Source organism: Helicoverpa armigera, chromosome 11 (genome assembly GCF_030705265.1).
Source record: "Helicoverpa armigera isolate CAAS_96S chromosome 11, ASM3070526v1, whole genome shotgun sequence".
NCBI classification, from domain to species: domain Eukaryota; kingdom Metazoa; phylum Arthropoda; class Insecta; order Lepidoptera; family Noctuidae; genus Helicoverpa; species Helicoverpa armigera.
In genome coordinates this window covers 3,606,079-3,633,307 of record NC_087130.1, presented here as the reverse complement: position 1 = coordinate 3,633,307, position 27,229 = coordinate 3,606,079, and the positions used below count along the sequence as shown (strand labels likewise).

At 37.9% G+C, this 27,229-nt stretch overlaps 3 protein-coding genes across 9 annotated transcripts in view; 2 read left to right on the top strand and 1 right to left on the bottom strand.

The window, feature by feature from the left end:
* Positions 1–2,544, top strand: part of Src64b (Src oncogene at 64B) — a 59,452-nt gene extending 56,908 nt beyond the window's left edge. For all 5 annotated transcript variants that reach the window (XM_064036768.1, XM_064036767.1, XM_049850726.2 and 2 more), the window contains one exon: positions 486–2,544. In XM_064036768.1, the coding sequence (XP_063892838.1) occupies positions 486–1,220 (735 nt within the window). In that variant the 3' untranslated portion in view covers positions 1,221–2,544. The remainder of the gene's footprint in view (positions 1–485) is intronic.
* On the bottom strand, positions 2,529–14,758 carry LOC110371982 (adenosine 3'-phospho 5'-phosphosulfate transporter 2). 3 transcript variants are annotated; one of them, XM_021328476.3, is made up of 6 exons: positions 14,599–14,758; positions 11,583–11,965; positions 10,829–11,055; positions 9,264–9,490; positions 8,540–8,721; positions 2,529–8,146 (listed from the first exon to the last, which is right to left on the bottom strand). In XM_021328476.3, the coding sequence occupies exons 2-6, from the start codon at positions 11,918–11,920 to the stop codon at positions 7,969–7,971; spliced, it is 1,152 nt and encodes a 383-aa protein (XP_021184151.3). In that variant the 5' UTR covers positions 11,921–11,965; positions 14,599–14,758; the 3' UTR covers positions 2,529–7,968. The 3 variants fall into 3 exon arrangements, with proteins under 3 accessions (XP_021184151.3, XP_021184152.3, XP_063892840.1); XM_021328477.3 differs by having other exon boundaries at positions 14,546–14,755; XM_064036770.1 differs by lacking the exon at positions 14,599–14,758 and adding an exon at positions 12,096–12,330.
* Positions 14,759–15,798: 1,040 nt separating this feature from the next.
* Positions 15,799–26,698, top strand: LOC110371980 (E3 ubiquitin-protein ligase MARCHF6). The gene is made up of 11 exons (XM_049850585.2): positions 15,799–15,977; positions 16,060–17,154; positions 19,035–19,286; positions 19,612–19,812; positions 21,499–21,684; positions 22,155–22,283; positions 22,373–22,463; positions 22,817–22,998; positions 24,022–24,206; positions 24,616–24,805; positions 25,159–26,698. The coding sequence occupies exons 2-11, from the start codon at positions 16,096–16,098 to the stop codon at positions 25,279–25,281; spliced, it is 2,598 nt and encodes an 865-aa protein (XP_049706542.1). The 5' UTR covers positions 15,799–15,977; positions 16,060–16,095; the 3' UTR covers positions 25,282–26,698.
* The last annotated feature ends 531 nt before the right edge of the window (positions 26,699–27,229 follow it).

The window sequence follows — 27,229 nt, the reverse complement described above, 5'->3', positions numbered from 1 at the left end:
TGAAGACTTTTGTCTGAAATGTTTGGCGTTCTTGCTGCTTGAATTTTGGAATCATTTTCTTCCTTAGTGCTCTTTCTTCCTAATTTCCACTTGTCTAGTTATTTCAGACATTTAAAACCTATTTTCCCTTTATCGCGGTTTCGTATTAATTGACGTCAGTTCACTTCCAAGAATTATCGCGAATATCTCTAATTACCATAGTTAGATATCAATACTGTAGGAATGTGGTTAATTTTAACATAGGAAAACTATCATTTTCCTCATCCATATTTGTTTAACGAATAATTTACCACAATACAAATCGAATACCTACATTATAATGTTGGAGTACTTTCTAGAGGGTGAATAGCTATAAAAGGCTCAGTGGATGGAGGATGGAGCTATAAAAGAACTGTTCTCCGTCTTAAAAAAACACTATAAGTTTTACTGAATAAAAATTAATTATATTTACATAACATGTTTCAAATTCACATTTCAAATTACAGGTCGCCGTAAAAACGCTAAGAGAAGGCACAATGTCGACGCAAGCCTTCTTACAAGAGGCGGCCATTATGAAGAAGTTCCGACACAAACGCCTGGTAGCACTATACGCCGTCTGCTCAACACAGGAACCAGTCTACATCGTCCAAGAGTACATGAGCAAGGGTTCCTTACTCGAGTTCCTCAGAAACGGAGAGGGCAAGTTCCTACAGTTCGAGGACCTCGTGTACGTCGCCGCGCAAGTCGCGTCCGGCATGGAGTACTTAGAATCCAAAATGTTGATACACAGAGACTTAGCCGCTAGGAACGTGTTAATAGGTGAAAATAACGTAGCAAAAATATGTGACTTTGGACTCGCTAGGGTCATTGAAGACAACGAATATTGCCCCAAACAAGGCTCCCGCTTCCCTGTGAAGTGGACGGCGCCAGAAGCTATAATTTACGGACGATTCTCAATTAAGAGCGATGTCTGGTCGTACGGTATTCTGTTAATGGAACTGTTCACGTATGGCCAGATACCGTATCCAGGGCTCCATGGCAAGGATGTGATAGAGCAAGTGGAGCGAGGCTACAGAATGCCCAAGCCGGTCGGCCACTACCTCCCAGACGATATCTATAGACTGATGCTACAATGTTGGGACGCCATTCCCGAAAAACGGCCCACGTTCGAATTCCTAAACCACTACTTCGAATCGTTCACAGTGACCAGTGAGATACCGTACAGAGAAGTGCAAGACTAGTGCTGTGATATAGTGAAATAATTTTGTATGTGCAGCGTGAGAGACAGTGTAGGGTTCTCTTAGCAAATATCGCTTATATCTGTGTGTGGATCACGTACCGAACGTTACAATACCCAGTCCACACACACATACAAAGCCACTTTTAGTATTTTTATACTCAAAGCATTATTGAACTAAAACAATACAGGAATGTGTGAGCTTCTTTTTTATTGGTCGACGGCTTTTCTCTTCTGTTTCGTGAGTCTAAATTAATATCGAAATACATAGCCTAAGTGAACGACAACACACAAACTGATGTACGATTAAGTCCACTAAAATAAACTTAAGTATTTATAGTATAGAGCAAATTTCACTTTCAATATTATTTATGTAGCTTATAAGCACTGGTAGTGTTGTTTTGCATTTTGTACAAACTAAATTGTTCACTATGACATAAGCAATAAGGTTTAAAACGAAAATGTAACACGATATTTTCATATTCTAAAGTGATATGTGATATTTTTTTATCACTTAAGGCCTGACACTGGAGTATAGTAAGATCTCAGAGTCCAACGCTTCACTCGCTTTGTAACTCCAAGTAATTCTAAAGTTGACGCACAATTCCTTGTTTACTCTTGTTTTGCGTACAAATTCCCTGCCCCTTGACAAACAGAACTGATAAATTCTATAAGGCTCCTTTGCAATATCATGCAAATGATATTTAAAAAAGATATATAAATGTTTATCCCTTTAAGTTGTCATGTAGCTCCCTCAATCAAAATTGACTAGTAAGTACTTGATTGTGATAAACTGTGCTCAATAAGTCCGTACAACACTTGCAAAGGGGCCAACTCCCTCATGTAAAAAGACAAATAATACTAGCTTTAGGACCATATACCAAAGAGTTAATTGTACATTAAGAGCGAATGATAGATGTAGAGAGAAGCGTATTTAATTTATAGCGTAGTTAGACCTTGTGACCTGTATAATGTTAATTATTTTGACCAATATTCCCATTTTTGACGCATGTATTAAACTTTAAAGAATATTAATTGTTAATATAATTGGATTCTAATATCGACTGATCATCGATCCGTTGTTTATTCAAGTAACCACGAAATTTAACCACAAAATTGTTTTTATTTCTTCGCCTAAAAGTATTAAAATGCTTTAACCACTTAATCGTTTTGTCGTCCTAGATAATGTATAAAGCCAATGAAAATAGTGTCTTAAATAACATTCCAAATATTCAAACACGTTAAATTTGGACACTTTTGTATGAAAACGTTTAGATTTATAAGATTTTGTACATACAATGAAAAATAAATGTCATTGATATAAATAATGTATTTTTATTTACACAATTTTATACACAATTACAAATTTCATCTTAAATGTGGCAGTAAAGGACAATGCTATTCTTTGTATGGAAGTTGGGCTCAAGAGTTGCCCACAGTAACTGCATAGTGTATTATGTTCCATAGGCTTATAATAGGTCCCAGACCGAAATATTTCGAAATCTATCCCAGGAGTCCTGAGAAAAACTGGTTTGACTCTTATTCAATATTACGAAAAATATGTTAACGAACTCTTAACTATTGCACTTTTATTACCTTAATTGAAATGCATTATAATATCAATCGACAAATACGAGGTATTGAACGAGATTTTTTTTACCGACTTCAAAAAATGGAGGAGTTTCTCAGTTCGTTTGTATTCTTTTTACGTAAGTACGTGCATAAGTCCGTCGTTTACCAACCGATTTAAACAATCATTTTATTGTTTAAAAGGATTTACTTTCCAAATAGTTCCAGGGTCCAGGGTAGGGCATGCAATACCGGTTAACCGGTTTCGTTTTTACCGGTAAATCGCCCATTTTTGCGAGTTTTAAATTACCGGTAAAAATAATATGAAACCGGTAATTTACCGGTTTTTTTGATAAAATATAGCAATTGTTCATTTAACGTCAAATCTTTGTTATGTAGCCTGAATATAATGTAATGTTGCATACATTACGTATTGTAAGAGTGTTACAGATGCTATTTTTAGTAAAGTAAACTTGTGTGTCCTTAACTATCTCTAGGTTAGATACAAATCTTCTTTCTCATCTTCATTTATAAAATCTAAACATGACTCGATCTCAGTGGCGTGCACTTGGAGAGGCCTATGTCCAGTAGTGGACTGCGATAGGCTGATGATGATGATGATGATGATGATGAAACATGAATACAATTTCTTTAGATTTTTCCGGTTATTCTGTTTTTCCTCAAAGCTGTCAGCTCATACTATATATACTTACTGCTACCTATATGCTTATTTTACCTACTCTATGACCTTACTGAGCAAGGGCTTTTACTTCAACATCATGCGGACAGCTCTGAGGACACGGTGGAGCACACAGTCCAGGTGTGCACTGCCTGGGAAGGGTACCGCCGTGTTGTCGTCGAGGCAATAGGCAGCGGCGATCTTTCGCGTCCTTCCCTGGTTCAAGCCATGGTCCGGAGCTAGAGGGAATGGGAAGCCGTCGCCTCCTTCTGCGAAGCAGTCATCCTCGAGAAGGAGACGGCGGAGCGACTGAGAGTAGCACCTCTCATCCCAGCCGCTGTAGTGGACCAGGAAGACACCATGGGCGCCAAGGGTCGAGAGACGACTCCCGGCCACCGCAGGCGTCGGTCTGTGGGCGGTGAGTTCGGCTCATCGTTCCACCGTCTGCATAGACAACAGACCCGTGTCAGGGGCGCACGTTGTTCCACGGGCTCCTTAGGGAGATGTCTGCAAACCCAGTGGGGCCCAGCAGGGCCAAGGCCTGCCGGGGCCGCGGGATTGTTCGAAAGAGTTACCGCGACCCTGGTCCATAAAACGCCTGCTAAAAAACATGGGTTTTAGACAGAAAGAGTCTGTCATTTGATGATTTACCATAAAAAAGGGCTTTCACTTCAAAGAAAAATCATTTTTTTTACGGTAATTCTTAGCGTTTATCCCGTCTTGTGACGGGGTCGGCTTTCCGTATCTTCCTTCTTCCACTTCGCTCTATCCTCCTGAATAGATATCTTCCTCTTCGAGTTCGCAGATTTTCACGTCAACCACCACGGTTTCGGCCTGCCTTTGCGCCTTTGACCGGGTCTATTGAGATTGAGTATCACATTCACATTGCCGATGTCCTCAGGTGTCACTCCTTTTTACATGTCCGTACCATCGCAGCCGTTTCTCTTGCATTTTTTCGGCGACATCGCGTACGGATGGTAATGACATGTTTTTTGTTACGGCCCACGTCACAAAAAACGTTTACCACCTTATACTTTGCATATTTATTTAGTTTTTGCTTTAAAACTACCCAATCTTATTGTTATAATAGCACATTTAAAAAAAATTACCGTTTTACCGGTTTACCGGTAAAAATATTTTTATTACCGAATTTTTACCGGTAATTTTTGTTTTACCGTAATTGCATGCCCTAGTCCAGGGTCTGGTGATAGAAACCTTAAAACAATAGGGAACTCTCGGAAATTGTAAGCACATATCGAATAAAAACTTGTCATTCGGGTATATGTCTCCGACACCACAAAACTGTGGAGGTTAAGACCTGACCTGACGATGGAGATGACAGTGAGACGAGGGAACTCCTCAACGGTATCTATTTACTACCTCGTGTTTGAGCTTATTTTATTCGTCTTGATAAGATTTTTTCATTGCCATTACGTATATTAATTGCATGACGCTACTCGAACTTAGGACTGATTGTGGTAGATAGAGACTGAAAAGCAAGAGAAACAACAATAACCTTTAAACGTCTATTTCTGTTTTTTTATCCTTTTAACAGTGAAACCACTAACTATCTGAATGTTATTTCAAGAAAAGAGGTTGTTAGGTTTGTGGCTGCTTAAAATGGCTTGCTAACAATGGCTGGCTAACATTAGAACCGGTTTTTCTCGGGACTTCTGGGACCGATTTCAAAAATATTTGGATTCCGTCTTAACAGTGAAGTAAAGAACCTATTTTAACCATTCCCACTACTGGGCAAATGGCTTGGGCTTAAAAAAGTGACTGTTCAAGTTGAACATTAGAACCGGTTTTTCTCGGGACCTCTGGGACCGATTTCAAAAATATTTGGATTCCGTATTAACAGTGAAGTAAAGAACCTATTTTAACCATTCCCACTACGGGGCAAATGGCTTGGGCTTTATAAAGTGACTGTTCAAGTTTGACATTAGAACCGGTTTTTCTCGGGACCTCTGGGACCGATTTCTAAAATATTTGGATTTCGTATTAACAGTGAAGTAAAGAACCTATTCTAACCATTCCCACTACTGGGCAAATGGCTTGGGCTTTAAAAAGTGACTGTTCAAGTTTGACATTTGAACCTGCTTATCTCGGGACCTCTGGGACCGATTTTAAAAATATTTGGATTCCGTGTTACGAGTGAAGTAAGGCACCTATTTTAACAATTTCCACTACTGGGCAAATGGCTTGGGCTTCATAAAGTGCCTGTTCAAGTTTAACATTTGAACCGGGTTTTCTCGGGACCTCTGGGACCGATTTCCAAAATATTTGGATTTCGTGTTAACAGTGCAGTAAAGAACCTATTTTAACAATTTCCACTACTGGGCAAATGGCTTGGGCTTCATAAAGTGCCTGTTCAAGTTTAACATTTGAACCGGGTTTTCTCGGGACCTCTGGGACCGATTTCCAAAATATTTGGATTTCGTGTTAACAGTGCAGTAAAGAACCTATTTTAACAATTTCCACTACTGGGCAAATGGCTTGGGCTTCATAAAGTGCCTGTTCAAGTTTAACATTTGAACCGGTTTTTCTCGGGACCTCTGGGACCGATTTCAAAAATATTTGGATTTCGTGTTCAGAGTGCACTATGGAACCAGCTGGAACTACTCCCATTGCTGGGCAAACTTTGAGCCCACACCCTGGCATTGTCCTTTACTCATTATTTTAAAATGTCAAATGCAAACATATTTATTTAAGAATATTTACCACAGCTTACTGTATATAGTTTACTGAATGTATAGATAACATATAAATCTGGCAGTTTGTGCCCAGTTAATCGCATCAATCCCATTGGAACTTACATAAATAATTCTAAGAAATACATGACATGATATGTATTTACACTCATATACAAATTGAACTAATTCAATTCTGAAAGCTAATGTAAAATAACATTAATTATAACTACATATTATAAATTACTATCACTGCCATCCAAAGATGTAGACACTCATTTCGAAATCTCACTTTTACAACCCTTACTACGCCTTATTCAAACATTTTGGACGATTCATAAAGAATATACAATACCAACAAAATATGTCAAATAAATAATATTACGAAGATTATTTTTAAATGCTGTTGCAAATCACTTTTCTAGACTTATGAAATCCTCGACTTTCAACTTTTACCTATAATTGTGGATCATTAATTTTATCATCATCATCATCAGCCTATCGCAGTCCACTGCTGGACATAGGCCTCTCCAATTGCACGCCACTGAGATCTATTTTCGGCTTCTCGCATCCAGCTCCTGCCAGCCGTCTTGCGCAAATCATCACTCCACCGTGCCTGAGGACGTCCTACACTACGTTTGCCGAGACGTGGTCTCCACTCTAGAACTCGTTTACCCCAACGGTTATCGGTTCTTCGGCTAATATGGCCAGCCCACTGCCACTTCAGCTTGCTGATTCGGTAGGCTATGTCGATGACCTTGGTTCTCTGACGGATTACCTCATTTCTGATGCGATCCCTCAGAGAAACGCCGAGCATAGCTCTTTCCATAGCCCGCTGAGCGACTTTAAACTTGTGGACCAGCCGTACCGTCAGTGTCCACGTTTCGGCTCCGTAAGTCATGACAGGTAGGACGCACTGATTGAAGACTTTTGTCTTTAGGCACTGTGGAATCGACGATGTTAGGACTCGACGTAGCTTCCCAAATGCAGTCCAACCCAACTGAATTCTCCTATTCACCTCGTCCTCAAAGTTGTTTCTTGTACTGCAATGTCTGCCCGAGGTATACATATTTCCGAACAACTTCGAGAACGGCGCCGTGTATCGCAATCGGTTCCGGTAGAACATGTTCATTGAACATGACCTTGGTTTTGTCCAAGTTCATCCGTAGGCCGATGCGTAGAGAAGATTCAGCCAGGTCGTTCAGCATCTGTTGTAGGTCCTGCAGCGTTTCCGCCATGATGACGATATCGTCATCATCGTTAATTTTATCAATGTATTTAAAATAATTTCAATAAAATAATTTTCTTTGCTAGTTAATGAGTCTTCTTAAATCTTAAATGTCACTGTAGATTTAAAACTTATACTTTTATAAAATTCTTTTTAATTTTTTCTCGCGCTAGTAAAATTCCGGAGTGAAAATCTTATTTATTTGTATATAATCTAAAGAAAATCTCTCAAAATACATTCGATTACACATATTTTTTTTTTACACACGTATGATTTTGTGCTAAGTATGGAGAAGGAACATCATTCCGATTTTAGGTGTTACGTGTGTCTCATCAAATAACTCTGCAGCTCCGAAACTGGATACCTACTAATGACTTCATGATGGTAAATATCTACAAACAAAACTCATCTGTGCATGCGCAAGGCATTAAACGGCTAACTTCAGAAAGGCTAAATCATTTGACGATAACTAATTTCGTTCACAATGCACAAAGTTAGTGCACTGATTTCTTTCAAATATTTTAACATAATTTCTCACAGAAATACATACACCAAATTGCATAATTGATAATAACAATAATTATATTTACACAGTATCAGCATACATCTTGCTCTTAATCCTCAAGTACCGGTATTCTGACTGGTAGATATTATCCATATAATGCCAACATCTGAGTATAGGAGCTGGGACGTAGTTCGGATGCTTCTTGCTGTAATGGTTCAGGTATATTGCTAATACAACCAGCATACCTGACCATACGTATCTGAAAAAAATATACAAGGATATGTTAATATCATTCCACAAACATTACGTAATATTAATATAAGTAGCATAATATACGTTTTTCGTAGAAAGGAGAGCGCGATTTTTCTCTAAAACCTGGGATAATTTGAGCGGTTTCAACCACCACACAACTAAAATAAAGCCTATATTAAACTAGAAGTTTATGCTCCTCTTTTAATCAATAGTCCTTGTTTTTCCAAATACAATATTCATAATGATGGCATAAACAGGTCTATTACCGCATTCACTGTCTATCACCATGACAAAAACAAACAAAAAACAGACACGGTGCATCCCACAACACTGGCTATACATATACATCTTTATAATTGCATGGAAATTAACAAATTTATTATATAAGAACAATACTTACTGAAACACAAAAGGCTTGCTAAACAACAAGAATGATATTATAATGGAGAGCGCCTTTCTGAACGTGGTGACCGTTACAGCGACGGTGGCGCCACATATTCGCACTAGAGTGAGCACTGCTTGCAAACCCATGTAGCCGCTCAGACTTAGCAGGAAGATATTCATGTACATTGATAGAGGATTCTGAAACAAGTAATGTTGATATTAATGTAAAATGATTTTTTTCAGAAGCAGTTTAAATGGTTTTGTAGACATATTTTTATGATAGAGGTAGAAGAAAAACTAGAGGAATTGAAATAGTATTAGCAAGCAAGTATCAAGATTTTTATAGTTGGATTAGTAATGGGTGCTCTATTATTGTCACAGGCAACTGAATTTCATAAGTGACCTATGTAGATGTAAGTGACTGTAAGGCCCCCCGCGAACTAGGCAGTCAGCGGCAGCCAGAATATTTGGGCTGCCAGTTATAGCAGCCAATCGTCGAAAGTCATCTTATCAAAGTTCGGAAATACGTCTGGCTGCTACACTAGCGGGCGGGCACCGACGGCAGCCACATACATTTGCCTACACCCGCTCTAGCTGCGAGCAGCCGTGCCGCTGCCGTGCAATCAGGAGCATTGTGTTGGCTGCCACAGCCAGGAAATCGTGGCTGCCTAGTGCGCGGGGGGCATAATAAGCGAAGGTCATCGGTCATTTTATATCAAAGGCCTATGAAAAAATCTCACCTGCAAAGAAAACTCGAAGCCCGCAGTCAGTATACCAGACACCCCCGTGATAGCCACAAGATACACACAGCCGAAGGCATACGAGTAGAACACAACCTCATTGTTAGAAGCATGGTGCTTTTTCATGGCTTTCTCCTGCACATTGCCGATGATCGCATCGCAGAGTAACGCTAGAGATATTACTATGATGCCCACGAAGTTAAAGTTGTGTGAGGTGCTGGAGTCCGCTGCAAAAATAATATTCCATTTTAGAATCTAGACACACGGCAGTGTGTCCGCCAAGTTCGAGCAAAAAAAGCGACACACCGGCCGTGGGTTATATTACACGAACCATTTCGGGCCAAATTCGACCCCCCTATAACTCAAAATCTATTTTATTTACACATTTCAAATTTCTAGCATCTGTTGAGACCCCCTCACTTATCTAAAATACAAAATTTCATTAATATACCTATTGTAGGTCTTGAGATATTGACGTCAGAAAATCGCTATTTTTACTATACACTCACTGACTGATTCACTGATTCACTGACTCACTCATCAAAAACCTAGACCACTTCCAATGGTCGTATTGACTTGAAATTTGGCATGGAGGTAGGTCTTTATGTCAAGGTAAAGGGAAAAATCTGAAAATGGCCAAGTGTGAGTCGGTTTCAAAATAATGAAGGTGTTTTATACCCGGTGTAAATTTATAGCCCTAAGGAACTAAAACGAACTAAATTTATCTATATTTATATAATATATCTTCGAATGGTACAAAGGTTTGTATTTAGTCAAAGTAAAGTAAAAATCTGAAAACGGCCAAGTGTGAATCACTTTCGAAATAACGAATGTGTAACTTTGATCCACGAACATAATATATGATAACATGTCATGTCAGTCAGTTGGTAAATCTAGTCCATTTAGTTAATCTAGTTCATTTCTTTGTAAGAAACATAGTGCGTATTAAAAAATCTAAAAAATAGTATAAATGAGACATTTCTTTAACTAACTTCATCATAAGAAAAAAACAAAATAAACAACCTTACAAAAATAAATGAAATCCCACCCAAAACAAAAATGTGAAAGACTGCCAAGTTCGATAATATGGGAATGCTTCGCCTATAAAAGAAGTGAGATCTGAATAAGTACCAAGTTCCATACATATACCTCAGTTAAAAATAGTTATTTTTTAATGATGATTACTTGGCAAGTTTTAATAGAAAATTAAATACTTGATTCATTGCGTTTAGTAGGTTTATAACAAGGTGTATGAAAACTTGCCAAGTGACATCATTAAAAAGTAACTATTTTTAACTGAGGTATGTGTATGGAACTTGGTACTTATTCAGATCTCACTTCTTTTATAGGCGAAGCATTCCCATATTATCGAACTTGGCAGTCTTTCACATTTTTGTTTTGGGTGGGTTATAATTTACATATACATTTATTTGACGTGTTTAGGTGCTTTATTAAACCTTTTAATAGAAATAAATATAATTCATTTATGACTTTGATAGCTTTTGTTTTAAATTAAACGATACGAAGTTCGCGGGATCAGCTAAGTAACATCATAAAATCCTTACCCAGCGTAAACATAGTGAGTCCAATACACATGACAACAGCAGCTACATAGTCCAGGAACCCATAGCGCTTGCCCATTATAATAATACTTCCAATCATCACAGGTATTAGCTTGCAGCTCTTGAATATCAGCTGTGTTGGGTAGTTGAGGTAACTCAGTGCTAGGTTTGAGAATGACATGGTCCCAAGTGTTAGAGCTGCTAATAATGCGTATGTTTTTAGAGGTACTCTGAAAGAAGGTTGGAAAATATGTTGAGTATGTAGCTTTTTCACAAAGTATTGTGTTAGCCATAGATTGGAGGTCAAACTACTTTATGTTTTTATTATTCTACTAGCTCGTGTCAGCGGTTTCACCCGCATCCCGTGGGAACTACTCTACTTCCCGTACCGGGATAAAAAGTAGCCTATAGCCTTCCTCGATAAATGGGCTATCTAACACTGAATGAAATTTTCAAATCGGACCAGTAGTTCCTGAGATTAGCGCGTTCAAACAAACAAACAAACTCTTTAGCTTTATAATATTAGTATAGATGTATTACGATTCAACGTTAAGTTGTTTATCATAGAGCAAAAATGAGACATTAGTTGTGTGACTTAGCAACTATATAGCAGCTATGTTTGATTTTTACTATTTTAAGGTTTTTCCGAAAAAATGAATTAAACATTGCAATGAAAACAGTATTTCATAGAAATCTCTTATCAAGGCTTGGTATATTGTAACAGCTAGTACAAAACAGTAATATAAACCATACTTACTTCCGTTTAATAGGATTCCTTATCAGGGACTCAACGTAGCTCAATGCCATAGTCATTAAAAATTGTACTAAAGTTATATACAAACTAACTGGTTTCACTTCAGATTTAGCAAATATTAATTCTAGAAAATATCCATAAGCTAGATAAAATACAAATACGAAAATGGAACAGCACAGGAATTGTGTCAGTTGGCTATATGGTGTTAAATTAAAACATAGAATGTTGATTTCTGCTGTCTCGGTTTTCGTGCCATTTCTACCAGTGTTTGGCACGTCTATTCGTATAATTGCGTCCTTTGGTTGATTCATGTTTATCACAGATTTCTGAGTTACTGCCATTTGAGATTCATCACACTCTTCTGGAAATGTATTCTTGGAGTTATCCTGGAAATAGAAAACAAAAATTTTGTTAGATGTACAAATAACTATGAAAATTGGGTGTGAGCTATTTTGGGTCACAGCTGTATGTTTAATATAGGTACACAAAAGGTATTTCTGTGGATATAAAACATACCATTTTTACGTTCACCATTCCATGAATCATGGTTGTCATCTTCACAAAACTTGTGCTACAATCAGATTGTAGAATATACTGATATAATAATTTTCAGTATGACTTGAGACTGTAGCACATTGCTAACGAAAAAGCACACTGCGTTCATATAATAAATTTAAACAGAATTAAAGTAATAATATGTTGTTTCAATCAACTAAAGTTAATAAAAATACAGAAACAACTGTGTTGCTATATCTGCATTGTAAGTTGTACTGAATATATCAAGCTGGAAATCCCCCCCCCCCTCCCATACGCACACAATAATATGATTTGTAACGGTAATCTTTAGTTGAATTTTGTCAACAGAAGGATACATACACATACATGTGTTACTGGTAGAACATTTTTAATAAAAAAGGCAACGTAAAGGGTGTACCATTTTAAGGAACTTCATACTAAAGTGTGCTTCAGTTAAATTTTATTGTTATTTTTAATTAACACAATTTTCGTAGCTATCGTAAATTAACGATATTATCAGGGAATAGAATTAATCTAAGATCATAAACGAAACTGATAAAAGTATTCAAAACAAGCAACAACAAGCAAGTATTTATACTTAATTTGATAGTATATTTATTGACATAATATTTACATTAATTTTATAAAATTAAAAATAAACTTATATGTACAACTTAAAACTAATATATTGCATCAAAAAATTGCTCCTCATCGCTGTCACCGGGTAATGTACCCAGAAGGCTGGCAGCATTGCCACGTTGGATGGCAATGCTCAACCTCTGTGCGAAATAAAAGCCAGCCCTTGGGTCACGAGAAGTGTCAACAAGGCGTTTAGAAATTTCCTTCGCAAGCGCGTGAGCACTCGGACCCCACGGCCCGAGAGTTTCAACCCCAAACGGCTCAAACATGTAATTCCCGATAAGACTACTATATTTGCGCCGTTTGAGGTCCTCTGCTTGTGAAGCGGCGGAGCCAACACAACACGCAGTTCTAGGAAGATGGGATGGCGCAAGAGTGTCGACGCAGGTCGCGTCCCACACTAAAGTCCTACCCATCTTCCACGGAAATAGCGACATGCCGTCTGGTCTCTTGCCATCGTCGCGTGCCAAACCATTTGGTTCAAGTACGGCTGGCACGCCGACGGCAACAAGAGCCCGACGGATCACGTCGTTGATATTCGCATGTCGTGGTATGCGGCCCGCACTCCGACTGCACGACAGGCCGTGGTGACCGAGGCTGTTGACAGCTTCCCCGCAGTGGCAGCGGTGAGGAGTGCAGCACGAAGCACCCAGACGCAGGCTGACAGCGAGTCTGAAAGTGGTGTCGTCAAACATGGTGCCTATGTTTGCCGACGGAAATGCGTGAAGCCAAAGACCTGACTCCCATTCACCCACAGCCAGTAGGCGTGCTCGCTCCGCAGAAGTAATTGACGTATCAATGAGATTTTTCCGTATTACTCTGCAGGCGGCTCATCCCACTGTCTCTGGGAGGATGGGTTGGCGGTAGATCGGTATTCGGGCATGTGACTTTCCAGGCATTAATAGCCTCCGCCAGGCATGGCACCTCAAAATTGATCAGTGTAATAGGTAGAATTTTCCTGATCAATTTGTCAGTGCCATGGACGGAGGAAATAAATGCCGGTAAGCTAATACTGGAAATTTTGCGGACGCCAAGCCCTCCCATACGGATGGGAAGTGTAGCTTGAGACCAAGCTTTGTCGTCCAAGGCCACATTTAAAATTGATGAAAGTGTATGTCGAATTATTTTATCAATTTGATCCAAAAGGTTGATGTGCTTCCATAAATGAGAAGCACGCAAGATGTAGGTTAATTTGGGGCCAAAGCAGCAGTATCGTAGGATGGTGATGGCTGAATGTATATTAATTTTGAATAACCTTTCCGAAATATCATTGAAATTTTGAATTTTGTTCTCAATAAAATCCGAAAATGACTCTTCTAGTACTGGTGACCCCAGGAGGCAAAGAGAACTTTTACTTAATTAGATTTTGATCTAACTTGAGACAATACCTTTTAGTAGTATTATAAAATTACTTGTTATCTATTACAGATTTCTGTTAATAAATAAAAAAAAATATGTAGTTATTACGAAAGGAAAAATACTTTTCCAATCAAATAAGATTCTAGTTGGACACAATTCTGACACATTTATTCAAGCTGTAATCAGTATTACAATTCATACAAATACCTTTGCTTTAATTTTCAAAATTTTGTCTTTATTGGATGATGCTTATCTATCAATTAATTGTGCACCGGACGGCGGCACAATAATAATTAACAAATTATGAGATTCACAGCACATAGCACCGCAGGTAATCATTTCTTTTATTACTTATACCAACTTCATAATAACATTATGCCAGTACTGTAATATAACTCACTATACTATCATACACTAAAGAAAACAGCCAGAAAGATGTAAGAAATATTTACCGATGGATACTGTTTACAAGAATTTAAGCATCAACGTCACGTATTTCACCTACCTGGAAGAAGATGAACGTAGGAACTTCACTCGTATGTACGTTGTACTCTACATATTTAATAATTCGTGTTAAAACGAGCTGTAAATTATGAAATTGAAGGATAACAACCAATCCTTCAAGACCACGACACGTTTCGCGGAGTTCGGAATGTCACAGTCAATTCGATAAACAAAACTTTCTGTCAAAAAGAATTCTGATTTCTGAACATCTGATGACAACAGGACATGAAATTCTAAATCCTTATAAGTTAGAGTAAGACAGCTAATAATAAATGCTTGAGTTCTAAGTTAATTACGACTGTGTAACGCAAAATTGTCTATGGCTAGCTAGTCTACCTGTCATTATGTTACACGAAACAAATTAGAGTTTACAGTTTTAAAACGTTTCAGCTTTCAGCAAGAGTCATGGTAGGAATTTTCTGTCAATTTTGCCTCAGCTCATCTGATTTGTAAATACGCTCCAACCAACCAACACTTTGTGGGTCGATGGTTTATCGAATTCAAACGGAATTAAAATAAGAAAGTGAATATATCATCAGTGCACAGTATATATATCATATAGCCAGAGTTCAGCTTTATACAGTTTTTAGGGTTCCGTACCTAAAGGGTGACCCTATTGTTTTCGCTCCTCTGCCCATCCGTCCGACCGTCTGTCACCAGGCTTTATCTCATGAATCGTGACAGTGAGAGAGTTGAAATTTTCAGAAATTAATAATGTATTTCTGTTGCCGCTATAACAACAAATAATGAAAACTAGAATAAAATAAATATTTTGGGGGGGCTTGCTCATTTTTCTCGATATCAATAACGGCAATAGATAGGTGCTTGACATATTCACAGAATAAGGAATATATTATAAATAAATGTTTTTTAAATGGACGGAACCCTTCGTGCGCGAGTTAGACTCGCTCTGCGCCGGTTTTTATTTAACTTGGGAGTGGCACAGTTTGACAAGAACTGTACATCTCCAATAATACCTACTAGAAATATACAAATACATTTTTTCTTTTATTTCATCAAAGAAGACATGACGTAATTAATTACATAGGCCCAAATCATACAATATGGAGCCATTGCTGTGGTCATTAACATTAACGTGAATAATTAATGATTCGATGGAACATACGATACCTAATCTAATCATTCTTGAATTTGTTTACTAAATGGAACCAATTGAAACCTATAAAAGAAATCTTACCTTCATTTCCGGTTTGTTTTCGTGCACAGCTGTCACGAAGCTGTCCTTGGTAGAATTTTGCGAATGTAAATCTGGCTACACTTAATACTGTGGCTGTCTGGTTGTCAAACAAAGAGAAAATATCTATTTTTTTCCTAAAAATCTATTGTATTTTGTGCTTTCTATTATTTTTACGCGTCAAGGTGTGTATTATTGTTAACGCCATCCAGCTATTCGTGTTGTGTGCAGTTGGTACAAGTGATAATCTTGTGATAACTTTTGCAGATCGCATAATCAACCAGGCAAACTGGATTGAAGAAAATGATGGATTCGGACTCGTCCGGCGCGGACTTCTGCCGGTTCTGTCGGTCGGAGGCATCATCCGACAGGCCTCTGTTCCATCCTTGCATCTGCACGGGCTCGATAAAATGGATCCACCAGGAGTGTTTAGTGCAGTGGATGCGATACTCCAGGAAGGAGATTTGCGAGTTGTGCGGTCACCGGTTCTCGTTTATGCCGATATACTCGCCGGACATGCCTCGCAGACTGCCTATCCGCGACGTGGTGGGCGGGCTGGTGACGTCCGTCGCGTCTGCCGTTAAAGACTGGCTGCACTACACCCTGGTCGCGCTCGCCTGGCTCGGGATCGTGCCGCTCACCGCCTGCAGAACCTACCGCTGCCTGTTCTCGGGATCCCTAGACCCAGTGATTTCATTACCCTTTGACATAGTATCAGCTGAGAATCTTGCTAAGGATGTGTTTTCCGGTTGTTTTGTTGTGACATGCACACTATTCTCCTTCATTGGACTTGTATGGCTGAGAGAGCAAATAATGCATGGTGGTGGTCCTGACTGGATGGAGAGAGAAAACTTGCCAGCACCTCCCCCTGAGGACTTGCCACTGCAGGATAATAATAATGATCGTGTGAATAATGGGGCTGGAGATGGTGAAGTTGGGCTCAGAGATGAAGTGAATGGGGAAGTTGGTGAAGATGCTCTAGTTGGTGACGAAGCGAACTGGAACCCTATGGAGTGGGACCGAGCTGCTGCTGAGGAGCTGACATGGGCCCGCCTGCTGGGGTTGGATGGTTCTATGGTGTTTCTGGAGCATGTATTCTGGGTTGTGTCCCTAAATACATTGTTTATTGTGGTGTTTGCCTTCTGTCCGTACCACATTGGGAGGTTGGGGGCTGCTATGGCAGGATTGACAGCTGAAGGTCCATTTGCTGGGCCCCTGACAGCTCTGGCAGGCTATGTGTTGGTGGGAGCAATTCTGGCAGTGCTGCATGGGATGGCCTCTCTGCTGCGTCTACGAAGTGCTAAGAAGGCACTGGGATTCTGTTACGTGGTTGTGAAGGTTGCATTGCTATCTGTGGTTGAGGTGAGTACAATAATTGGTCCATTAAACTAAAAAAATAAACAATTTAGTAAAGGAGGTCTAACAATATTATGCTCTACTCTCTGGTACAGTATATAGATCAGTGCATGAGTACTCAGCTGATATGAGATATTGAGTGACTTAATAGGTATAGAATCTTAAAACCGACAATTATTCCATAAAATTGAACAATTACAAACTCTTATCAGATGATGTATTACAACAATATACCTAACACACTAAATATGACCTCTATTATAGTGTGTGGATGATTGCAAATATATAGTTTTCGTATGAATTTATTTAAATAACTCTTGGTTTAATGGAAGGTTAAAAGTGATTTTTAAGTTATTATTCAAACAATGTTCAAGGAGAACTTCCTTTCAGAATTCTAAATGTACTTATGTCCTTATTTAAATTACTATAGAACAATCTAGAATTATCTTAAGTTTACATATATCTGTGTAAGTAATTCATCATATTCATTGTTTGTAAACTTTGAAATCACTTGTCACAATGATGATGTGTGATGAACATTTTACCATGTGCTGAAAGAGTCTGTCTCTCATCAAAACAATCAAATATTGTTTACAAAAATTAATGATTTAAAAATGTCTAATATGTATATCTTTTATAAGACATTGAACTTGCATGGTACTCATAACAATATTAAAGACATATTGTTGACAAAAATCTAATTATATATGACTAGCTTCCGTCCGCGGCTTCGCCCGCATAGAGTTCGGTTATATCGCGTTTCCAAGAGAATTCTTCAAAAGTCTAGGATAAAAACTATCCTATGTTCTTTCTCAAGGTCAACTCTATCTCTGTATCATTTTTTTTATAACGGTCCAGTGGTTTAGACGTGAAAGCGTAACAGACAGACAGGCAGTTAAGTTGGCACTTATAATATAAGTAGGGATACTAAATAGTCCCATTTTCAAAAATGTAATTATATGCAATACATTAATGAGTTTATTAACCCCAGTTCAATAAAGTTGAATGAAACCTGTGACTTTTATATCTAAAGTCAATGACCTGCCTGATACTGTTGATAGCCTACAGATTATAATAAATCTTATCATTATTTAGACTATCTGAAAGTGTGTGATAGAATTATTTAGTGAAAGTACATTGTTGATTTAATTTAAAAAGTAGTAAATTGCATAATTATGAATTCGAGTATGTCTGCCATTTTTTTATTTTAAAATACTACTGAAAATCTCAACTGCATTTAAGCAGTCATCATTTTAGTTAGATGAATCTATTTATTCTACATTAATGAATGGGTATAACTTAAATGAAGAGATACATAATCTAATTATACATATAAAGCTGATGTTTCAGAAACTTCTTGTCTAATGTGGAAAAATATTTCATTGTTGAATAACCATATATTTATTATTAGCCACTTTCTATTCGCGTGCACAAACTAATTCTCTCACGTGCAACACGGGCAAAAATTGCGGGCGGAAGTTCATAACAAATATATAATAATATCTGGGTAGACTTATCTCACACTAGTCGTTTTACCGTGGTTTCCCCACGTCCCGTGGGAACTACTTCCAATACCGGGATGAGATATAGCCTATAATAGATACTCAGGAAGAGTTTAGCGATAATGAAAGAATTCTTAAAATCGGTCCAGCAGTTTTCAGTTTATCAATTAAAAACAAACAAATACAATTCTTTCTGTTGATTTCTGACACTTACGCGAATATAAGACATTTAAATAGAACTACGTTTACGGATTTTATCGCGGTTATATTAATATTATTTAATCCGTAACTTCGGAATTAAACCGCGACAATTTCTTCTTTAAAATATTAGAATGTATACATAACAGAAATAACATAAAAAATATCTCTTTTTCTTATTGACAGATTGGAGTAATTCCCCTTGTTTGTGGCTGGTGGCTCGACCTTTGCTCGCTGTCAATGTTCGATGCCACCCTGAAGGACCGTGAGTCAAGCTTACAAGCAGCACCATGGACTCTCATGTTCATTCACTGGCTGGTCGGCATGGTCTATGTGTACTACTTTGCGTCATTCATTCTTCTGTTGAGGGAAGTTCTTAGACCTGGCGTGTTGTGGTTCTTGAAGAATTTGAATGATCCTGACTTTAGTCCTGTGCAGGTGAGTTTGTTTGGTAAAATATAAAACCCCTGTGATTAAGCTGATATAATACAATTCACTAGAGTGAACATTCATGCCAATGAATGCTTCACTTTTTCTCTCACGCCATGTTCACATGCTGGCTTCATTCCGCATTCGTGTTTCATTTTATGTGTTCCATTTCATTTCGAGTGGAAGGTGTCGAATGACATTCGAAAATGAACGGAAAATTAAATGTCTGATATCAGCGTAACTTATTTAACAGGTACTTGAATACTTTCTACTTGATATGCCTCTATTTGAGTATCTGTTTCTAAGCTACGTCAGCAATTTTTTCTCTCTCTAGGAAATGATCCACCTATCCGTCTGGTCGCACATTCGTCGCCTCGTGGTGTCAGCTATGATCTTCGGCACAGCAGTACTCTTCATGCTGTGGCTACCCATCAGAGTGATCAAATACGTACTCCCCGGATTCCTGCCTTATGCCGTCGCCGTTCACACTGACGCTCCGGTCAATGAACTCAGCTTGGAACTGCTGTTGCTTCAGGTAATGAAATGTTTTTGTTATCTTTTAGGTTGGTAGTCAATTCGCATTAAATATTACTGATCTCAGTGGCGTGCACTTGGAGAGGCCTATGTCCAGCAGTGGACTGCGATAGGCTGATGATGATGATTTCTGCTCGAAAGGCCAATCACGACATTTTTTAAATATATTTATTTCGACTCATCCATTTTAAAATTGCAACTGTACGAGTTGTCTACAGTAAAATTAGTGCGAATTGACTACTAACCCTAGTTTAAGCCAAGTAGTAAATATATTATGAGTTCTGAAAATAATATTTGTGCAACGTTTTTTACATCATAATTTTTGGCACGCATACTTGGCCTTTGGTCATTGTAATTAACGTCGCGTCGACTTCCCTAGATACCAAAAAATAAAACAAAAAAATCAGACTGTTTTTCATACATAAATTAACAACATTCCTGAAATCCACTTTAAATATATGTGCGTCATATTTTTTTAGGTAAATAAAAGTAAGACAATGACACTTTAATTTAAACAATTATGTAGGAACTATTTTAATTAGCTGTAAAATCCCAATAAACGTATGAGTAAGTATAAGTATAAAACATATCTGTGCTTAAAGAGGTCCATAAAATGAAGGCTTACTCTGACTTCCTCCCCTAGATAATTAAGTATTTATAGGTTCCTGAGATGACAAGAAAATAAACAAACTCTCTTATATTATATAAGAGTTACTTACCTTAAGTTAACTTAACTTAAGTTCAAAAGAAATTGTCATATAAAACGTAATTATAGGTACCTGAGATAACAAGAAAACAAACTCTCTTATATTATATAAGAGTTACTTACCTTAAGTTAACTAAACTTAAGTTCAAAATAAATTGTCATATTAAAAAATATCTTCATAATAACTAAGTTAATAGTCACAGGGTCAAAATATGTGTAAGAATGAAAGCGTACCGCTATATGCAAAGCAGGTTGTTGTACAGAATTGCTTCATGTACCGATTTGCAACATTTGCATATGCTAATGTATCATTGAAAGTACCTTGTATTGTTCTGTCTAAGATATTGTTGATTTAATTATTGAATTCTGAGTCATCGATATAAAGGTCGGTCAAAAGTTGTTGGTTTGGTTTTAAGTTATTGACCCTTGCCTACATTTCCGGCCATTTCTTTGGAATGAGAAATTGTCAAAATATGAAAATACCAACCCCCTACTGTCCACTGTTACTGATTAAAACCCATCCAGCAGGACACATCCATTTCTCGATTATTTGTCAACTAGCCATCCATTCCCGCATTTCCGATCTACTTTTACATATTACTTTAAATAATAGCTAGAAATGCAGATTTTACCTTTCAGGCAGACTGCTTGACCTTAATTATGTTTTGGAAGAAGATTGTATTTATCGACAATGTCTACCGTGCAGACTAGATTAAGCATCCGGCTTACACGAAAAATATCAATCAATAATATCGTACATTCGATAAACAAAACATGTTTTATGCATTTTAGCCTCGTTTCAAAATTAGGGGGACAGGCATTTTCTATTCCTTTAATTTTGTGTATAAAAGGTACCTAATTAAAGAGTGTCAAGCTTATGAAAAATAGCTCTTAAAACACCCTGCTTCTCACCGTTTCCTACGTATTTTTGCTGCGAAGAAGTGACAAAACTCCAATTACATCTACATTCTTCGTACACAGGTGATCCTCCCAGCTTTACTAGAACAGTCCCACACTCGTACCTGGCTGAAGGCAGGCGTCCGTGCGTGGTGTGCTTGTGCTGCCGGAGCCCTAGGGCTGCGGTCTTACTTGTTAGGCGAGATGAGACATGACCAGCCGATGCCCCACCCACCAAGACCGCCGCATCAACTTGGAGCTGCTCATCAGGTAAGAAAATTTTAAAATAGAAGAAATGCACTTTTTTATGGGAAGTCATCGACATCGTCATGACTCCTCCCGCAGTGGGTTAGCGGCGTGAGGGAGTGTCAGACTCTTACTGACTAAAACCCATCATGTTCCTTCGTAGGCCTTTTATGTACTAGGGCCGCGGTAACGCACTGCAGTATTATTGTCATATGCCTAATTATTGAGGGATCTTAGTGTTGTTTTCATGCTTACGTACATGTCTTGTTTACTGTCTATATTTGTATTTGGCAATTTGGCATTCATATTGTAAAATGTTCTACAGAGAATGAGTAGTTTTTTTTGTGTCACAATGTATTTATATTCATTTATTTTCAGGTGTTCAATAATGGCTTCTGTCTCTAAAATAGATTATGCGACAATTCTACTTTACCGTTGCAGTTTTTGTAGCCTGCTATCAAAGGACCAAATTACAATGTCTGTTATCGTTTCAGGCATTAATGCGTCGCGACGGCCCCGCCGGCTTCGAGCCTTATGTCCGAGTGTCATGGTTCCCGGTTCGTCTCGGCGCCTTGTTGATCCTCGTCTCCATCTCGCTGGTGCTAGCCAGCGCGTTGACTCTCGTAAGTTATATGAATTTACCTTATTATTTTAGATTTCAAGTAGATCAATTTTATAGTAGAATTTCTTCATATTTCATTGTGGTTTTTAGGTAATCCCTGTCGCTATTGGAAGGCGAGTAATGGCATTGTGGCTGCCAAAGGCATCAGACGGCGTTCACGAACTTTATACAGCTGCTTGTGGTGAGTACTGCATGTTACTACATATTTATTCATCATTTTATTTTGTACAGATTTCATAAACACTTTTATCAAATTGTCATTAATCAATTTGTTTCCTGATTGATTATTAAAGTTTTAAAATAAGTTTCAACTGTTCAATGTACTCTTGGAAAGTTTGCGCAACTTTTGCTCTGCACTAAAACTCATACGCATAAATTGCGATATACAACAAAACATTTGCGCATAAATTGCGCTATATGAAAAAAAAATGCGCACCAATTGCGCTACACTGAAACCTGTTCATTGATACACCATCACCGATAAGTCTTGTCTTGTAATTTGTTTTGTTGATTAGTTGTGTCTATGTCATACAGGCATGTACGTATGCTGGGCTGTTGGTCGTGGTGGTACTCTCGCCGCCGGCTGGGCCCGCGGGGGCCGAGCCCTGCTGGCTGCCCGAGCCGCGCTGTGGGCGCGAGTAGCGGCCCGGGCGGCGCTGGCCGCGCTCGCTTTGCTGGGGCTCGTGCCGCTCATGTTCGGCTTGTTGTTGGAGCTGGTAATTATATAAATATCGCTGTAATTTCCCAAACTTCGCAGTTATTTTCCTAACGTTGCTTCCGTCTAATAAACTTAGCTGCCATCACTGAAATATGGCTGCCGTCTCCCAAACATTACTGACATCTGCGTCAGCTGTTCATATTTTAATAACAACATAATTATGCTTTTACTCATGTCACCTCACCACAGGCCCTGTACATTCTCGGCCATCACCTTGGTGACCGTCGCTTGACAACACATGACGTGAAAACATTCCAGAAATACGCTTTCACTTTTGACCTATACATTCGCATGGGCGCATTAGACAGCCTTATAGAATATTGAGGTTAAGAAACTTTTCCCTACTCATCATCATCCTCCTGCCCTTATTCCAATTTTTATTTGGCGTCGGCGCAGCATGTTTTCTCCTTCCATACTCTTCTATTTATTTATTTATTTATTTATTTATTTATTTGGATTTCCAACAAGGAATACACATTACAGACAAGTTTTAACAATTATAATTATCTTTTCTTGTGTTTCCTTAATTATAGGAAATCACAGCATGCATTAATTTATACTAATAATAAAAAAACAATACGACATTATTAAAAAAAAACATCAATTAAAATTAGAATTATAGTACAAACAAATTAAAATAAAACAAAACAATGCAATGAAATAAAAAACACGACAATTAAACTAAATTCCAATTAAAATTAAATTATACACACATGAATTAGACATTTAAAGTAAATTTGAATTATACAAAAACACAAAGTAAAGTAAATGAGATCAAATATAGAATCATATTATAATTATTATATAAAAAAAAAAAAGAGAGAAATTTCAGTGACAAAAAAAATATATAAAAGTTCTATCTGCCGTCATCTTACGAGTAACGTTCTTTCTAGCCATTTCAACTTTCACACATCCATCCATCGTTTCTTTGGTCGTACCCTTCCACTATATCCAACATCATAACTTTTCCCCACTAAATTTCAATTTTAACACACAATTTTAATATATTATTTGTTTCCAGGTACTAGTAATCCCTCTCCGAGTGCCGATCGAGCAATCCCCCGTACTATTCGTGTGGCAAGACTGGGCGCTCGGCGTCTTATACACGAAGATAGTCTGCGCTCTAACTATGATGGGCCCTGACTGGGCCATGCGACGAGCTATAGAGAAGGCCTACAGAGATGGCATTAGAGAAATGGATCTTAAGTATGTTTTGTTATTTGTTTATATCTTTATTCTCGTTTGTTCAAGTGCAATTAGAATCAAACTTATTTTAGACATAGGTAAGTGCTTGTAAACGCCTAAATGATTTGAGTTTGACTTTACACCAACACATGATCAACATAAGTTTTTTTCGTATTCCTTTTATTAGAGTGTGCATTTCGACATTACACTATCTTGTCCATTCCATGTTTCAATCTTGTCCTAAGGGTCTTACCCCCTTAGTAATCGATACAGTCAAGCCTCATAAAGTTATGCAGTATTTTTTGCGTGAAAGAACTTTCACTTTTACGCCTGAAACTGAGTTTACGGGCACCGGCGAAGATTCAAGCCTTATAATATAAGTGTGATCAGCAGTTGACAAAGACTTACCTTCACTTTTTGTATCACCCAGGTTCATTCTCCGCGAAATCGCAGCCCCTTGTGTTTGCTGGCTGGGCCTAGCGCTAGCAGTGCCGTACGCACTAGCGCACTCGATCCTGCCGCTGGCGGTGAGCGCGCCGGCGCAGCGCAACTTGCTCGCGCGACGCGTGTATCCCGCGCTGTTGCTCACTGCGCTAGTCGTTGCCCTTACCGTCTTCCAGGTACTTTCCATATTACACGGATGACGTTCTCATCGAATCTAAGTTACATACGTCCCTTTTGTGGTGGGCAATACTTCATCTTTCCAAAGATAAAGATTCCAGCCCCATTTTGAGTCGACGTGATCTGAAACAAAAGTAACGTATCACTCAACGTCAATCTATATCCATATCTTCCGTGAAGGAACCAGAAAAAAAATTGCGTAGTTCATGACTTATGATATAGATAGATCAATCTTAACACAAGTTAATTAATAACTTACCATGGGGCTTACCAACCGTGTGTGAAAAGGTGTCCCGATATTATTTTATTATTTATCTCGGATGAGATTTCTGATCTCAAACATCTCCCACAGATACGCCAATTCCGCAAACTCTACGAGCACATAAAGAACGACAAGTACCTCGTGGGCCAACGCCTCGTCAACTACGACCACCGGCGACACAAACAGCAACAGAGCACCGTCCCCGCCAACTGAACCGTGACGTCATACCCGTGACGTCACCACGTCACCGCGTCACTCGTGACAGAGCGTGTGATAGACACCAACGATCTCTGTAATTATAAAAACCCTTCTTATAAGCGAAACTTTTTAAATAGGGATTCTCCGTCTTTTGTTTTTTTTTTTAACATTTTTCTCGAACATTATAAAGATTAATAATGTTAAATTTCGATATTACATCCTTGTAATGCTCGCCAAAAAATGCTGAACTAAGTACCGTAATATCGAGGTACGGAGTTATACTTGAATTAGTCGATATTCACTATGTCTTGTAAATAAAAATGTTTTAGTCACTAAACTTTTAACCCACGTAATATTGGCATTCCTTGTATAGAAACATTAGATCTCATAGCCACGCTATTTATTGGAGCCAAGCTTAGTAAATAGCACAATGTGAATCGTCTCTTCACACCGCCTCTGTCACGAACCGGAATGTTTTTCTAAGTATAAGTATCGATATTCATTCGATTATTTTTGACTATTCTTAAAAACATGTGGAACGTTTACCAAAAATGGCTAAAGAGAACACTAAATGTTAGAAATGCGATACGAGAATCGGTAATCGAATAATGTTTAGTCGATTAATAGAATTGACGACCATTATGAAAAAATATCGATTTAAAATCGGTAAATATTTAATTGCACGACAATGATGAGTAATCGATTAAACATTAATCGATTGAAAATGAATCGTTCGCATTTATTTTAAGTCAATCGGCATGAAATTTATTTTTATGTAAAAAAAAGATTATAAATATTTTAAAAGACACGAAAGTGAGAGAATCGGGTTTATATCGACTGGACACAATTTTTCGCCACATGTAACTTTTTAAGTACAATTATAAGGGGAGTGGGGTGCACACAGTAAAACAAACGCTCCAGAAACATCCAAGTTGAGCAATTTTCAACTTTATGGATTAAGTAATGAGATTGAAAATTGATTGACCTAGAATTTCACTTGCGTACGTGAGGCCATTTCTAATACATAGCGTGAACTCTGATAACATACAATTATTAAGGTCACAGAGCGTCATGGTAAAATAATATTACATGTTCGCCTTGGAAGCTGTTTTTAAGTTACTCAGAGTTGAAGCAGTCATAATAATTTCTAATGCCTTTATTTCTTCTAATCAATGTTTTCATTATAAAGTATTAGGATTGTTTGCTATAGATTCGAACCTGCTCCCAATCTTGCAGCATTTCTTCTATATAAGTCGCTTTATCATTGTGCAAGTAACGAGCACGCAGTAACGAATCACACATTTTCTTAGAATTATTTTACTTGTTATAATTATTGTAATATTCTGGCCTTAATTTTTTGCAAGGTCGACATGTTAATTTGCCAATGTATATTATAAATATAAAGTTATAAATAAATGCGCTTCTGTTGTAATCATTCCCTTATTGATAATACATATCCTGGACGGTGGTTTTTTGTGTAAATGTTACTTGCACAGTTTTGCACATATTTCAGACTATATGGCATCGGAAGATCGAAGTTCGTAATTTCGACATTGGGCTGTGCCACCAGAGGGCGTTTTACGACCAATCTTAGATCAGAATTCGATTTTGCTAAACTTAACTCTATCAAGGGAAAAAATCCCTGCAGATAATTTTCATTCTTCAATACATATGTACGTCCAAATACTAATGTCGAGTCTATGACCTATAATCAAAATCGCTATTGACCAGGAATTCGTCAAGTTTGCGCATACGCTCAAAGGAACTAAATCTTCAATAAGTTAGTCTGAGCTAGCCATCACATTTATCCAACAGTTATTATTATCTTATACTATAATTTAGATTAACATCCAATGGTACGCTTCTTGTTTATTTTCTTAGAAGATAAACTGTAGACACAGTTTTCACTTGCCAGCCAATATCCGACCGTATGCATATTAGAATAGGATTCCATTTTGAAAGG